The sequence below is a fragment of the Diadema antillarum genome, unplaced genomic scaffold (assembly GCF_040938485.1).
Source record: "Diadema antillarum isolate AM-2024a unplaced genomic scaffold, OU_Dant_1.0 scf00000156, whole genome shotgun sequence".
NCBI lineage: Eukaryota > Metazoa > Echinodermata > Echinoidea > Diadematoida > Diadematidae > Diadema > Diadema antillarum.
The window spans coordinates 1,917,760-1,936,118 of record NW_027271045.1 but is presented as its reverse complement, the minus strand read 5'-3'; the positions used below and the strand labels follow the sequence as shown (position 1 = coordinate 1,936,118).

The 18,359-nt window shown below is 41.7% G+C and overlaps 1 protein-coding gene across 1 annotated transcript; it reads left to right on the top strand.

Moving 5' to 3' along the window:
• The first annotated feature begins 8,424 nt into the window (after nt 1–8,424).
• Nucleotides 8,425–9,183, top strand: LOC139722084 (uncharacterized). Its single transcript, XM_071633406.1, has one exon. It carries the CDS (start codon nt 8,425–8,427, stop codon nt 9,181–9,183), a length of 759 nt encoding a protein of 252 aa, XP_071489507.1.
• Nucleotides 9,184–18,359: the final 9,176 nt, after the last annotated feature.

Here is an 18,359-nt window from a genome sequence, read left to right as displayed (position 1 = left end):
CAAATTGATTATTCGTGCTGTATATGCACATTTACAAATAAGCATGCTGAAACTGTATTTTCCGTTATCAGATTTTTCTTACATTGTTTTAAGGTTGATTTCATGTGGGTTATAGTGTCACAATTGATCTGAACTTATGCCATTGGTAGATGCTTTCCTGTATTAGATATCAGGATCACTCGAGAGTGAAAATGTTCATTTTCATTCATTTTAGAGTGACCTCGGGGATCACCAGAAGAGTGACGAGTGATCCCTAAGGCAGGGCTCGACACTAACGGTGGTCCGGTGGCCCGGGCCACAAAAAACGCACGTCGGGCCACCAAAATGTCAGAAATGAAGAATTTGGTGGCCTGATCGGGCCACCAAAAAAGGTCGGATATTTACCTAGTGTGGAGCTCTGCCTAAGGTCACTCTAAAATGAGTGAAAATGAACATTTTCACTCAAAAGTCACTCCAATTTCACTCTAAATTCACCGTTTTCTGTTTTTCACTCCTCACATCAAAAGTAAAAACTTCCACTCGATTTGTTTTTTTCTTTTTCGGAGAGTAGAATATCACTGGTTTAAAAAATGTGTCCATAAAAACTTAAGATGGTTTAAGATAGCACAACAGACAAATGTGTATCAAAAACGAAATAATACATTTAATTTGGCGCAATACACTATGTCAACTTTGATGGCTGTCATCTTGATTTTTTTTTTTGAGCGGTTGATCTAAATTCTGTCTTAAACTATCTATAACAAGATTGGTTTCAAGCTACTACCTCTATTTGAATTTTTTTTTTTTTTGCTTCATCTAATCTGCTTCAGAACAATCTACTTTGAAATAATAGCGATCAGTATCACCTGAGCTACCACTTGGTATGAAAAGTTAGTTTGCAGGCACAAACCCTTGTTTGTCAAAGAAAAAGTCTGCGTTTGTCAAGACTACTACACGCACTACTGGCGTTGACACAAGCGCCAGTGCCAATGGTGCGTGTATTAGTCTTGGCGCGCGCAGACTTTTTTACGACCAACAAGGTCTTGGTCACAACTAAAGTGGCCATTTTTACGTAGTGAGTTTTCAAGTTTGAGACATTATAACTCCTGAACCAAAAATAGTACTGACCCCTAATTTGCTCGGAATATTAATTATATGTCAAACTAAATTCTTGAAATGTTTCAAGATAATCCTTCAGTCTTTCTCTGATTTATGCTGAATCAAGCATTTTCATGATTTTCCTTTTTTCAGAAAAATATAAAAAAATGAGTGTTTTTTCCTTAAAATCTCAATCCAATTATCACAATAACCCACAAAAATGGTATCAACTTGTAGACAATTTTATTCTCTTTCATATGACATCACATTTGTCGAAATCTGATGTTTCTATCGAATTCTATCATTTAAATGAGAAATTCAGTGAATATGGCGGCCATCTTGGACGCCATCTTGGATTTGGAGGCTTTCGCAACAAATTTTTTGAGGTAGACCAGTGGAATGTTGTTTGTTACAATAAAAACTTGAAAATAAGCATGGTCTACTTAGTTTGTAGAGAGAGTGCAACTCGACCTCTGTTTTTAGCTTTTGGCCCCCCGGTTATTGGTTATCAACAGATAGGATATTATGCCAAATATACCGATATGAAACTGGCCAAAAGGGGCTAAGAGCGACATCAATAAGCGATATTCGTCTATTATGGGAAATGCACAAATTTACGAATATAATATCACAAAATAGGCCCTTTTGGGCATTTATTGGCCAGTGTCAAAGCTTGTTTACTAACAGGTATGAGTTATCTGATGTCAATTATACCAATATCAACCTGGCCAATAGGGAAAAACAGCTTTTTCTACTAACACATATAACTCAATTAAAAAGAATATCGATATTTTCGGACATTTATCCCCAATTGGCCATGGTCAAACCTTGGTTATCAACAGAAAGGAGTTATATTACGCCAAATATACCGATATGAAACTGGCCAAACGGTAATAAGAGCGACATCAATAAGTGATATTCGTTTATTGTGGAAAATACACACATTTCCGAATATCACAAAATAGGCCTCTTATCCCCTAATGGCCCGGATCGAACCTTATTTTATCAACAGTAATTATTCATTTAATGGCAATTATACCTATATAAACCTGGCCAATTGGGGAGAACAGATTTTTCTACAAACACACATAACTCAATTACAGAAAATATCGATATTTTCATGTATATAAAAAAATGGGCCCTTTCGGACATTTATCCCCTATTGGCCAGGTTCAAACCTGGGTTATCAACAGATATGAGTTTTATTACGTCAAATATACCAGTATCAAACTGGGCAATAGGAGATAACAGCGACATCTATAAGCGATATGCCTCTATTATGAAAAAATATACATATTTCCGACCACATCCCAAAATGGGCCCTTTGGGGCATTTATCCCTTATTGGGAAGGCTCAGGCCTTCGTTATCAACAATTATTATATATTTAATGACAATTATACCTATATAATCCTGGTCAATAGGGGAAAACAGCTTTTTCTACAAACACACATAACTCAATTACTAAGAATATCGATATTTTCATGTATATCACAAAATGGGCCCTTTCGGGCATTTATCCCCTATTGGTCAGCGTCAAACCTTGGTTATCAACAGATGTGAGTTATATTATGTCAAATATACCAATATAAAAGTGGCCAATAGGGAATAACAGCGACATCTATATGCCATATGCCTCTATTATATAAGATATACATATTACGATATCACAAAATATGCCCTTCTGGGCATTTATACCCTATTGGCCAGGCTCAAGCCTTCATTGTCAATAGTTATTATTCATTTAACGACAATTATACCTATATAAACCTGACCAATAAGGGAAAAGAGCTTTTTCTACATACACATTAACTCGATTACAAAGAATATCGATATTTCTATGTATATCACAAAATGGGCACTTTCAGACATTTGTCCCCTACCGGCAAGGGTCAAATCTTTGTTATCAACACTTTTTGTACATTTAATGGCAATTATACCTATATAAACCTGGCCAATAGGAAAATACATCTTTTTCTACAAACACATTAACTCAATTACAAAGAATATCGATATTTTTATGTATATCAAAAAATGGGCACTTTCGGGAATTTATCCCCTAATGGCCAGGTTCAAACCATTGTTATCAGCAGATGTGAGTTATAATTATGTCAAATATATACCAATATGAAAGTGGCTAATAGGGATTAACAGCGACATCCACTAGCGATATGCTTCTATTATATAAAATACACATGTTTCCGAATAGATCGCAAAATGGCCCCTTTTGGGCATTCATCCCCTATTGGCCAGGCTCAAGCCTTCGCTATCAGCAGTTATTATTTATTTAATGACGATTATATCTATATGAACCTTGCCAATAGGGTAAAACAGCTTTTTCTACAAGCACATTAACTCAATTACAAAGAATATCGATATTTTCATGTACATCACAAAATGGGCCCTTTCGGGCATTTATCCCCTATTGGCAAGGGTTAAACTTGGATTATACACAGATGTGAGAAATATTATGTCAAATATACCAAAACGAAACTGGCCAATAGGGTATAAAAGGCTACATCTATGAGCGATATGCCTCTATCAAATACAATACAAATATTTCCGACTGTCACATGGGCGAACTTAAATAATACTCGATTACACTGGTGCCATTCACTTTAATGTACACTTTAATAAAAACAATTTGTGGAATATTTACAGAACTGAAATCAAGAAATTGTGACCAACATAAAATGCAAAATCAAAATTCTGAGTGAGATAAATTAAATTACCATATTCTTATATTCGACAACCATGTGAACGGGACCCTGACTTGGTCCGGTTCCACCTCTAATTTTGGCTTGACACTTGTTCAGAATAATTATAACAGCTTCACTATCAATTCGTTATCCCTGACAACACCGCTATCTCCTATCAAATACAACACTATTTGGTTCACACCCCCGTAGTGCTGATCCTGAGATGACCAGCCTGCACCCACGACGGTTTACCGCGGTTATAACTTTTGTCTTCAACTACACTGCTTCCGTTTACATCCGGGTTCTGTGCTGACCCGCAATTATCATGGAGTATATAAATGCCAATATCCAAATTATGTTCACATCTCATTCATCTTATTACCAATTTCACATGACATTCATATTTCTCCTTCAGTGACACTTCCACGTCATAAATGCACCCGCCAGGTTCATCGCTCACCCCTGCGTTGTCCACAGAGTCACATTAATTGTCAAACTGTTCGCTTCCAGAACATAACTAATTCGTGGGTGGAGCGTCCTTGTATACGAGGTTGCTGTTTTAGCTCCAAAGTGTCGCGAGGACCCGCGTCCCGTATTCGCTGGCGTCCAAAGGTTCTCCCTAGCGAGGGGCGGACACAGTCACCCGGCTGGGAATGCGTCTGCCTGGGAGTAAACTCGACCTCGGCGCCATCTACAAAATTATTTAAGTGTAACATATACCAATGGGGTGTGTTCTAATCACACACACAAAAAGGTTATCAACTTAAAATCCTGACATCACGGTGAAAATTTGAGAACTGCCTTATTATCCAATTAACATACAAAATTCACATAATGAAATGTTTCAAACATTGGAAATATAACAGTGCATAGCTTATCAAACATCACCGCATCGTTTTCAAAAACTGTACACCATTATGATATACTTTATCACTTATTCACGGGGTTCTCCGGGGCTATATGTGGTGCCCTGAAACACATTCACATCCTTATACACGACAAAGCAGAAATCAAATCGCAATTTAACTTACCAATGACCGGTGTAATATAACCAAAATGCCTCTTCTTCTTGTCTACTGGAAGGCTTCAAAGGCTGTTGGAATACGCCTTCTGGCAGCAAACAAAATCTGAACTCTAATCAGCCAGTATACAGGCTGACGGTATAGGTGGATGGACGGCTCCTGGCCGCCAACGAAATTGGGCTTAGACACAAAATTATCTTGCCAACTGGCGTCTGGGTGTGGCAAGTTGGTTTCCTGCCATCACGGAGCTAACTCAATGTTCTCTCGGTGAAATCAAAATGGTGTCTGCCACGAAAGGATTCAACTCTACTGTTAAATTGCTACTCGACTACGACACTCCTTTTCGAGGCATTTGGAATATTTGATACAACTTAAAAGGACTTGAACGAAAACACCTATACAGCACTCTCCCGGACTTAGAGCTATTTCCTGTCTTTTCTTTCTACATTAATTGACATGCAAAAATAAATGAACTCCTCTCGGTCATCGATGGCGTGACTTGTAAAACATTTACACCTGTCCTAGCACTTTCTCTCTCGCTCACTCACTCGCACTCTTTGTCTCGTCCCTACACGTAAACAAATTTGTCTAGTTGAATGACCGATAGGTGACCTACATGAAACAACCCGGAAATGCATTTTTAATGAGACACCGACGATATCCCAAAATAGGCCCTTTCGGGCATTTATGCCCTATTGGCCATGCTCAAGCCTTCATTATCAACAGTTGTTATTTGTTTAATGATATTTTTGCCAACATAAACCTGGACAATAGAGGAAAGCAGCTTTGTCTACAAACACATACTCAGTATAAGTCAATTACAAAGAATATCAATGTTCTCATGTATATTCCAAAATAGGCAATTTTGGGCAATTATACACCATTATACCTATATAAACCTGGCCAATAGGGGAAAACACCTTTTTCTACAAACAACATCACTCAATTACAAAGAATATCGATATTTTCATGTATATCACAAAATGGGACCTTTTGGGAATATATCCCTAATTAGGCAGGATCAAACCTGGGTTATCAACAGATGTATATTATATCATGTCAAATATACCAATATGAAACTGGCCAATGGGGATAACAGCGACATCTATTAGCCATATGCCTCTATTAATACACATATTTCCAAATAGATCCCGAAATGGGCCCTTTGGGGCATTTATTCCCTATTGGCCAGGCTCAAGCCTTCGTTACCAACAGTTATTATCTATTCAATGACGATTATACCTACATAAACCTTGCCAATAGGGTAAAACAGCTTTTACTACAAACACATTAACTCAATTACAAAAAAAAAAATATCGATGTTTTCATGTATATCACAAAATGGGCACATTCGGGAATTTATCCCCTAATGGCCCGGATCGAACTTTGGTTATCAACAGTTATTATTTATTAAATGACAATTTTACGTATATAAACCTGGCCAATAAAGGAAAACAGCTTTTTCTACAAACACACATAACTCAATTGCAAAGAATATCGATATTTTCATGTATATCACAAAATGGGCCCTTTCGGGCATTTATCCCCTATTGGCAAGGGCCAAACCTGGGTTATCAACAGATGTGAGTTTTATGATGTCAAATATACCATTATGAAACTGGGCAATAGGGGATAACAGCGACAACTATAAGCGATATGCTTTTATTATGAAAAATATACATATCTCCAACTATATTTCAAAATGGGCTCTTTTCGGCATTTATAGCCTATTGGCCAGAGGCTAACCTGGGTTACCAACTGATGTGAGTTATATTATGTCTAATATACCAAAATGAAACTGGCCAATAGGGTATAAAAGGCTACATCTATAAGCGATATGCCTCTATCAAATAAAATACAAATATTTCCGACGATATCCCAAAATAGGCCCTTTTGGGCATATATGCCCTATTGGCCATGCTCAAGCCTTCATTATCAACAGCTGTTATATATCTAATGATATTTTTGCCAACATAAACCTGGACAATAGGGGAAAGTAGCTTGTTCTACAAACACATATAAGTCAATTCCAAAGAATATCAATGTTCTCATGTATATCCCAAAATAGGCCCATTTTGGGCAATTATACCCAATTTACATCGGGGAATTGAATTGTGCGGGGGATCGTGGTTTGAGGATTTACATCGTGGAGCGTGGTTTGTAGATTTAGCCTACATCAAGATTCTCGTCATATGTCAAGCCTGGACACTTCAAGTAAGATCTTTCCGTTTTTTCTCTTCATGATGGTGTGATACCGTGGTTGAGTTTACGCGTGTGTCAATGGAGCTCCTAAAAACGGGACATTAAGTGATAATGGGGTGACTCTTAGGCCTATAGAGTATTTTTAAAACGATTCTGATTACCAGAACATCATCTTCACGGAATCTCCTGGACGTGTCAATTGTTGTACTGGATCAACATTTCAAGGTCTTATTATCGTTTTTTTTTTGTCTTTGTTAAATCCCCCCATCAATTCATTCTTGGACTTTTGGAAGGAGTTTTCATCACTGTTTTCATCACTGTTTTTCACTGCTTAAGCCATCTACTAGTATTTAAAGCGTGTGCACTCTCTGGATCATTGGAAACGCAGTCAACTTGTTGCGCGATCTCAGTATAACGCACTTTACCATCGTGCAGTGACGCACCTCCATTGTGACATCATTGGATTTGAAGGAATCAACGCAATCTTTAATTGTGACGTTATTGGAGTCAAAGAAACGTAAAACAACGTGTGAATTCCATCGCTTCTATCGCGGGATTATGTTTGACACTTAAGTGCGAAACGGCTAGCAGAGAGTAGTGTTTAGTATAGGTCAGGTCAGGAATAATCAACCCTGCTACTAGTACCACGTAACCTAGTACAACCTGCCACGTGGTCCCACTGCCTTGTGGTTATCTTCGGGAGAAGAAAAGGCTAAGGAGTAAACCCTACAGAAATCCGGAGTGGAGTCCCTAAGGCGGTCTAGCAACGTATTGCGTTGCCTTCCGGCAACTCCTGCAACTGTGCTGGTGCCAAATTGTATTGGTTCATCCTTTCCTTTGGACTACATCAGCAACGCCGAGAGGGAGAACTTGACGTATGAGCAGCACAAGTTCTCCATTTCACATCAGCCCAGGCTCGTAGTACTCTGGAGAAGACACTCCAGCGACGTCGCAAGACGTCGACACAATGTAAGAAGGAGAAGTTCAGAAGTAAAAATGAAGACTCCAACTCTTCGGCTAGCAATCTGGAACGTTCGAACCATGTGCCCTGGTTTTAATAACGACATCGAACAGATTAATGATGCCCGAAAGACTGCGGTTATCGACAAGAAACTATCAAGACTAAATGTTGACATTGCCTGTCTACAGGAGACCCGTCTGGCAGACAGTGGTTCTATCAAGGAAGCCAATTACACCTTCTTTTGGAAGGGTCTGTCACAGGACGACCCAAGACAGCACGGGGTGGGCTTCGCAGTGAAGAACTCTCTGGTCTCCACCATTGAACCAACCAACTGGCGGGACAGAGAGAATACTCACTCTGCGTTTGTCTACAACAGTGGGCTTCATCAACATCTTCAGCATTTATGCACCGACACTCTGCTCCACCTCAGAGACTAAAGACCAGTTCTATGAAGAATTGGATGAGATGATATCCAGGATATCCAGCACTGAAGGACTTTATCTTCTCGGAGATTTTAATGCTAGAGTGGGAGCTGACTACAACACCTGGTCTTCCTGCCTCGGCCACCAAGGCACGGGAAAGATGAATGATAATGGACAGCGGCTGCTGGAGCTGTGCTGCCATCGTGGTCTGTGTGTGACAAACACCTATTTCAAAGGTAAAGAACGCCACAAAGTCTCCTGGAGACATCCACGGTCTCAACACTGGCACCAACTTGATCTTCTCATCACCAAGCGTACAGACCTTAGCAGTGTTCTCCACACACGGAGCTATCACAGCGCAGACTGCGACTCAGATCACTCCCTCGTGAGTAGCAAAGTGAGATTGATGACAAAGAAAATACATCGAACCAAAACCAAAGGTCTCCCACGCATCAACACCTGCTGTATCAACGACCTCGAGAGATGTCGACGATTTCATGACACGTTCAGTGAGAAAATGATCACTTCAATTCCAAATGACAATGATATTGATGGTAAATGGTGCCACCTTAGGGATACTATCTACTCCTCAGCCTTCTCTGTGTTCGGGAAGAAGGAACGTCGGAGCGAAGACTGGTACGAAACTCACTGGGATGTGATGCAATCAGATGTTGAAGCCAAGACGAAAGCCCTGCTGGCCTACAAGCAGAACCCCATCTCTAGCACACACGATGTCCTAAGAACTGCTCGCAACAAGGTTCAACAGACTGCGCGCCGTTGGGCTAATATGACTACTGGTTGAACCTGTGCCGCAGGATTCAGACAGCTGCAGTCAGCGGAAATACCAGGGACATGTACGACAGTATTAAAGCTGCAATCGGTCCCACCGCCATCAAGACTGCACCGTTGAAGACAAAGACTGGAGAAGCCATCACAGACCAATGTAAGCAGCTTGAACGCTGGGTAGAACATTACCTGGAACTGTATGCAGCCCAAAATAAGGTAACAGATGCTGCCTTCGACACCTCACCTAGCCTTTCAATCATGGGGGAGCTGGATGCCCTGCCTACAAAAGAAGAACTCAGCAAAGCCATTGACCGTCTATCCTGCGGGAAGGCTCCTGGAAATGATGATATCCCACCAGAAGTTCTAAAGAGCGGCAAGCCAGTACTACTGCAACACCTCCATGAGCTCTTGTGTCTTTGCTGGGAAAAAGGCCACGTACCCCAAGATATGCGTGATGCCAGTATCGTCACTGTCTACAAGAACAGGGGAGACCGCAGCGACTGCAACAACTATAGAGGCATCTCTCTCCTAAGTGTTGTGGGAAAAGTCTTCGCACGTGTAGTTCTGGCCCGCCTGCAGAGTCTTGCCTCCCGGGTGTATCCAGAGTCACAGTGCGGCTTCAGGGCAAGCCGATCTACAGTAGACATGATCTTCTCACTACGCCAGCTGCAGGAGAAGTGCCGTGAGCAGCAAAAGCCGCTGTACATTGCCTTCATAGACCTGACGAAAGCCTTTGACCTGGTCAGCCCAAGTGGACTCTTTAGTCTCCTGCAGAAGATTGGATGCCCCCCGAGACTGCTCCAAATTATCATTTCCTTTCACGAGAACATGCAAAGTAAAGTCTGCTACAACGGGAGAACTTCTGATGCCTTCCCTGTGAACAGCGGTGTCAAGCAAGGCTGTGTCCTCGCACCGACACTTTTCGGAATCTTCTTCTCCATGCTCCTTCAGTACGCCTTTGTTGACTGCACAGAGGGAATCTACATCCGTACCAGAGCGGATGGGAAGCTATTCAACATCGCCCGACTGCATGCCAGAACCAAAGTTAGAGAGGTTCTTATCCAAGAAATGCTGTTCGCTGAAGACGCTGCTCTGGTATCGCACACAGAAGCGGGATTGCAGAGGCTTGTTGATTGTCTGTCCCATGCCTGCAATGAATTTGGACTAGCCATCATCAGCCTGAAAAAGACTAAGATCTTGACCCAAGGCACTGACTCTCCTCCAGACATCTCCATTAATGTCACACATCTGGAAGAAGTGGACTCTTTCACCTACCTTGGTTCAGCAATCTGCAGTTCCCTCTCCCTTGACAATGAGATAAGCAATAGGATAGGGAAAGCTACTGCAGTCATGGCCAAACTGAACAGGCGCGTATGGAATAACAGTCAGCTGACCAAGAACACCAAGCTCTGCGTTTACCAAGCCTGCGTCGTCAGCACCCTGCTATACGGCTCTGAGTCCTGGGCAACATATGCTGGCCAGGAGAAGAGGCTCAACACCTTTCACCTCCGTTGCCTCAGACGACTCCTGCACATAAAATGGCAGGATAGGGTGACAAATGCAGAGGTCCTCCAGCGTGCCGGCATTCTCAGCATGTTTTCACTCCTCAGCCAGAGACGCCTGAAGTGGTTGGGTCATGTGCGTCGAATGGAACCAGGTCGCATCCCGAAGGACATGCTGTATGGAGAGCTAAGCGAGGGGTCTCGTCCCATGAGAAGGCCGCATCTTCGCGTCAAAGATGTGTGCAAACGTGACATGAAGACGATGGACATCAACACCAACACATGGGAAGGTGTAGCTGAAGATCGTCCGCTATGGAGAGGCACCGTCATGGAGGGCGTTCAGAGAGCTGAAGCTGTAAGGCACGTGTAGCAGTCCGACAGGAGAGCTAAGAGAAAGGCACGGGCAGTCTTAGTATTGGCCCCAACAGACTTCATCTGCTGCAAGTGCTCTAAGGATTGCCACTCAAGAGTGAAGGCTTGAGCCTTCATTATCAGCAGTTATTATTTATTTAATGACAATTATACCTATATAAACCTGGCCAATAGGGGAAGGCAGCTTTTTCTACAAACAACGTAACTCAATTACAAAGAATATCAATATATCACAAAATGGGCACTTTCGGGAATTTATCCCTTATTAGGCAGGGTCAAACCTGGGTTATCAACAGATGTGAGTAATATTATGTCAAATATACCAATATGAAACTGGCCAATAGGGGATAACAGCGACATCTATAAGCGATATGCCTGTATTATGGAAGATATACATATTTTACGACTATATTCCAAAATGGGCCCTTTTGGGCATTTATCCCCTATTGGCCAGGCTCAAGCCTTCAATATCAACAGTTATTATTTGTTTAATGACGATTATACCTACATAAATCTCCCCAATAGGGGAAAACAGCTTTTTCTACAAACACATATTCCTCATTTACAAAGAATATCGATATTTTGATATACATCAGAAAATGGGCACTTTCAGGCATTTATCCCCTACTGGCCATGGTCAAACCTTGGTTATCAACAGTTTTTATTTATCTAATGACAATTATACCTATATACAAATGGCCAATAGGGAAAAACAGCTGTTGCGACACGTATTGTCGCCCCTACACGGATTGTCGCCTCCTGCTCGGAGCGACAATCCGTGACGGGCGTTGGCGGCACGGATTGTCGCCCGCCCTCGAAGCACATTTTGCTGGGTAATATCGTTCTGGACATAATCATTGAAATACTAACACATAACTTACATGGCTACATCCATGCAAACATGCCATGTAAAAAGTCATGGTGAGGTTTCAAGGAAGTGTGTATGTGCGCGTGCACATGACAATTTAGTGTCTGTTTGTGTGTGTGTGTGTGTGTGTGTGTGTGATGGAAGAATGTGTTTATTATGTCAGTTTTTTGCGTATTTTTTTTTTTAGCTGCGCGTGGGGAGGGATACCTAGTAAGCTGTTGCTGGCATAAACGTTGATATTGATTTTATCAGCAGCTTTGAATTTGATGAGTTTGTTTGGCAGATTTGTATATGAATTCGGAGTGGAGCTTGCGTGCGGGCGGATGCTGCTTTTCTGCATACGGTCCATTATGTCTTATTTATCAACATTGGGATCAGGAAGGAATGTGGTATCGGTTCGGGTGTGCGTCGGTATTTTGGAAGGGGGTTACATTTCGTTATTGCAAAAGTTTGTTATTCTGAAGGCTCATTCGTCCGAAGGCTCATTCGTCCGAAGGCTCATTATTCCGAAGGTTCGTTATTCCGAATTTCATTTTTGGATCAACGAACCTCTAGGTATAGGGAATTGTGTGTTTCGGATAAATGAAACCTCGGAAAAAACGAAACTTCGGAATAACGAACCTTCGTGTGTGTGTGTGTGTGTGTGTGTGTATGTATGTATTTGGGTTGGTGAATGTGGGTGTGGGATGATTTAGGTTTTGTTTAATCAGGGGTTGGTGGGTTGGGGATTGGATTTGAAGAAGGATAGTTATAAATGGTATGACAGATGTTGGTAGGATTTAATATTTAGGATAGATGTAGGCCCTAGATTTGTTTAGGTTGGGGAGGGGAGGGGGTGGTGGGGTTTTTTTATGACTGATTTTATTCTAGATTTGTGTAATGTATTTGTGTTTTTTTATGTATATGCCCTTGTAAGTAAGAAGGTGTTACATGATCCAAACCAATGTATTCCAGGAATATAGGTTTGGTAGGGCCCTACATGTCAAAACTTTCTCGTGAAGAAATTGTTAGTAGGGTCGAGTTATCTATGTTGAAGTGAGATTATTTGTGGTATAAATTGACAAATGGATTTGTTTGTGTTTTGAATTGCCAGTTGTAACTTTTTTTTTTCATGTTACACCCAGAATGGGTCGATTTATGAATGATTTGAATGAAATCAATAAATATCAAGAAAAAAAGTGTTGAGTTGGTTTATTTGCATTATGAGGATTTGTTTGAGTGTTTGTTGGTGTTTGTTTGTATTACGTATGTATTAGCGGTGTGCAATGGCAGTTCGTTTGTTCTAAAATCAACCAACGATTGACAAATTTTTTACGGCGTGTGGAAATTATTCGCTCATGCATAAAGCATGCCAAACCTATTCTTGGACAAAGAATAGTGGTATGGACGTTCTAGTTTATAAGACTGATGGAAGAAAATGAGTGCAGTGAAAAATGAACAAAGACAAATAACATTTGGGGAGGGTACCTCCCTCGTATGTATTTTCTCTCGGTCTCTCTCTCGCTTAGCCCGCCTCACCGCTGATATTGGTTGACACACCCATACTATTTTTAGATCAACGCTGGTGTGAATTTTTCAAACACGTGGTCATACACTCTAAAGGCGTTTGTATTGCCACAGTAGCGCCACTATATTCCACATACACACGTAAGCATACAGGCACACGTATACACACAGACAAACAAACCACTACCACTATACAACCACCACACATGCACAGTTTCTACATATTGTATTATTATACTCCAAACACACACGCATACACACACACACAACAAATCATACACATCACATATCATGCAGCTCAAAATACACACACACACACACACACGCACGCACACACACACACACACACACACACATACACACATACGCATAACTAACCAGTCATACCCATCCCACCAAAGCTTAACACCGGAGGAACCACCCCGAGCCCGGGGCGACAATCCGTGACGGGGCGACAATCCGTGTCGCAACAAATCTTTTGCCAACACGGATTGTCGCCTTCGAGGTCAAAAACTGGGAACTGCACAAGCGTCACGGATTGTCGCCAGGCGACAATCCGTGACGGGTGCGACAATCCGTGCCGCCAGCGCCCATCACGAATTGTCGCCCCGAGCAGGAGGCGACAATCCGTGTCGAAACAAACAGCTTTTTCTACAAACACATTAACTCAATTACAAAGAATATCGATATTTTTACGTTTATCAAAAAATGGGTACTTTCGGGAATTTATCCCCTATTGGCCAGGGTTGAAGCTTGGTTATAAACAGTTTTTATTCATTTAATGACAATTATACCTATATAAACCTGGCCAATAGGGGAAACAGCTTTTTCTACAAACACACATAACTCAATTACAAAGAATATCGATATTTTCATCTATATCAGAAAATGAGCCCTTTAGGGCATTTATCCCCTATTGGAAAGGGTCAAACCTCGGTTATCAACAGATGTATGTTATATAATGTCAAATATACCAATATGAAAATATGGGCACTTTCAGGCATTTATCCAATAATGGCCAGGGTCAAACCTTAGTTATAAACAGATTTTATTTATTTAATGGCAATTATACCTATATAAACCTGGCCAATAGGGGAAAACACCTTTTTCTACAAACAACATAACTCAATTACAAAGAATATCGATATTTTCATGTATATCACAAAATGGGACCTTTCGGGAATATATCCTTAATTGGGCAGGGTCAAACCTGGGTTATCAACAGATGTATGTTATATCATGTCAAATATACCAATATGAAACTGGCCAATGGGGATAACAGCGACATCTATTAGCCATATGCCTCTATTATATAAAATACACATATTTCGAAATAGATCCCGAAATGGACCCTTTGGGGCATTTATCCCTTATTGGCCAGGCTCAAGCCTTTGTTACCAACAGTTATCATCTATTTAATGATGATTATACCTATATAAACCTTGCCAATAGGGTAAAACAGCTTTTTCTACAAACACACATAACTCAATTACAAAGAATATCGATATTTTCATGTAAATCACAAAATAGGCCCTTTCGGGCATTTATCCCCTATTGGCAAGGGTCAAACCTGGGTTATCAACAGATGTGAGTTTTATGATGTCAAATATACCAGTATGAAACTGAGCAATAGGGGATAACAGCGACATCTATGAACGATATGCCTCTATTATGAAAAATATACATATCTCCAACTTTATTCCAAAATGGGCTCTTTTGGGCATTTATAGCCCATTGGCCAGAGTCAAACCCGGGTTATCAACTGATGTGAGTTATATTATGGCAATTATACCAAAATGAAACTGGCCAATAGGGTATAAAGGGCTACATCTATAAGCGATATGCTTCTATGAAATAAAATACAAATATTTCCGACGATATCGCAAAATAGGCCCTTTTGGGTATTTATGCCCTATTGGCCATGCTCAAGCCTTCATTATCAACAGCTGTTACTAGTTGTAACTCAATTACAAAAAAAAATCAATGTTTTCATGTATATCACAAAATGGGCACATTCGGGAATTTGTCCCCTAATGGCCCTGATTGAACCATGGTTGTCAACAGTTATTATCTATTTAATGACAATTATACCTCTATAAATCTGGCCAATAAAGGAAAACAGTTTTTTTTTTTTACAAACGTATATAACTCAATTACAAAGAATATCGATATTTTCATATATATCACAAAATGTGCACTTTCGGGCATTTATCCCCTATTGGCAAGGGTTAAAGGGGAAGGCTAGTAACTGATCAGTGGGAATCAGTGGAAATGCTGGGAGATGATTGTTCCAATCCTTATGGGATTCATTCAAGAGTTCATTGTATATCTATTGTTGTGTGAAAATGATTTGCTTCAGAACGGTCTCATATTCAAGTAATGTGCAGATTAATGCTCCGTCACTGACAAGGGACGCTAACCTGGAAGCATTAAACACTAACTCAATTACAAAAAAAAAAAATATCGATGTTTTCATGTATATCACAAAATGGGCACATTCGGGAATTTATCCCCTAATGGCCCGGATCGAACCTTAGTTATCAACAGTTATTATTTATTTAATGACAATTATACTTATATAAACCTGGCCAATAAAGGAAAACAGCTTTTTCTACAAAGACACATAAGTCAATTACAAAGAATATCCATATTTTCATGAATATCACAAAATGGGCCCTTTCGGGCATTTATCCCCTATTGGCAAGGGTCAAACCTGGGTTATCAACAGATGTGAGTTTTATGATGTCAAATTTACAAGTATGAAACTGGGCAATAGGGGATAACAGCGACATATATGACCGATATGCCTCTATTATGAAAAATATACATATTTCCGAATATATTCCATAATGGACTCTTTTGGGCATTTATAGCCTATTGGCCAGGGTCAAACCTGGGTTATCAACTGATGTGAGTTATATTATGTCAAATATACCAAAATGAAACTGGCCAATAGGTTATAAAAGGCTACATCTATAAGCGATATGCCTCTATCAAATAAAATACAAATATTTCCGACGATATCCCAAAATAGGCCATTTTGGGCATTTATGTGACATATTTATATATATTTATGAAATACGTCGCTAATATGGCGTCTGACGTGCCCGTGCGCGGACTTTGCGCCTTGGTTTCGCATGTGAGAGATGCTCGCAGAATAGGGGAGTCTTTTCTCAATAGCACTCTTCATCTTGTCTGACAAACGCTCCGTTTGACCGACTCCCTCATATATGTCGCGGCGTTCCAAGAACCCCTCTGCTCCAAATCTCTCACATTGCACATTATTAAGGGTCAAATGATTCGGAGGGCCTCGCTTTGCATTTGGAATGACCATAGACTTGCGTTCCAATTCTCTACCACCGGAAGTGTGCTCCCGGTTCCATTTCGGTGCTGTGAACTTCCACTTTCCACTAGAATTAGCTATTTGATCTCCCGTTCAGTCGGCATTCAAAGCCAAATATCGTTCACCGAAACGGCTTCCCCTATAATAGGCCCGGCATTACGAGAACCCCTCCCCTCGTAGTTCTGTTTAAGCACGTGTTCCAATGGCTAAACAATTTAAAAAGGCCGTTTCGCATTCGGACTTGGATCGTTGGGACTCAAAACAACCAGCCCAAGAGAAGGCCATTTGCGTCCCGAGACCGGCTGCACGGTCGCAAACATGCTGCATCAAACCAGGAGGCGATAGTCACCTGACAGGCGGCACACGACAGTCGCCCCTGCCGGAACTCCGGGGGAGCAGAGGGGCGAGCACTGCCGTCACTTCGGCAGCTGCAGGCCGTCGAACCAAAGTGCGTTTCTGGCCCCGCCGGACCGGACAAGCAACCTGCTTCGACCACCTCCACCTCTTTCTCCTGTGCCAACAGCCAAAGCTGGACCTTTTTTTGGTGGTTGTTTTGCTTTTGTTTTTCTCCCTGCCGTCTATTATCACTCATTTTTTTTTTCTTTCAGCAGCAGGAAAGGTTTTCGAGTCCTGACCTGACCAATTGATCGCTAAGGGACACGCCACAGGCATGCCAAGCACCGACGCCTTCCCTTCGCCTTCTCGTTGGCTGTTTTAAAGGCGTGGGCTTTCCAGTGGAACGCTTGCTGCTTCGCCCAACGAAACTCTGGGGGAGCTTCCTGTCCAACACTGCTGTCTTTTCGGGAGCCCTGAACTTTAAGTCATGTTTCTTTTCTGGCCACTCCGGTGGCGAATTGGTGCCCGATTTGACTTCAACATTCGCTCCTCGTCGTCCGATTCGTCGCTAGCAATCCAGCGGAGATCTGGGAGCCTCGCCCTATGTACAGCACTCCGGGGAGGGAACTGAAATATAACAGATAGGAATTCGCATCTACGTGCACTCTGCTCCACCCCGTCGGCTTTTCAGCGGGACGTTGACCGTCTATCCCGCCGGAACTCCAGGGATTTTAACGTTGCAACGTTCCATTGTTCTTTCGACGTCAAGCGCCAGCTTCTCTTCTGGCCACTCCGCTTCCGTAATAGTGCCCGATAATCGACTTTGGCTGTTGAGGCTCCCAGATTTCCACTGGATTGTTAGCGACGAATCGGAGCACGAGGAGATAAACCTCTGTCTGTCAGCTGTTTTTGTTCTTGTTGTTCTTGCTCTGTGTGTGAGTGTGTGTGTGTGTATGTGTGTGTGTGTGTCCGCGTGTGCGTCTGCGTGCGTTGTGTGTGGATGCCTGTCTGTGGTCGTGTGGGAGCGTTGAAGCTGAATCGGGCACAATTAGGGCACCGGAGTGGCCAGAAGAGAAGTTGGGGCTTAAGTGTTGTGCCTCCGAAACGAAGGCGCTTTCAACGTTAGCTCCCCGGAGTTCCGGCGGGACAGGCGGTCAACATCCCGCTGAAAAGCCGACAGGATGGAACAGAGTGCAAGAAGAGGCGAACTCCCATCTGTTATATTTCAGTTCCCTCCCCAGAGTTCTGGAGGGCGAGGCTCCCAG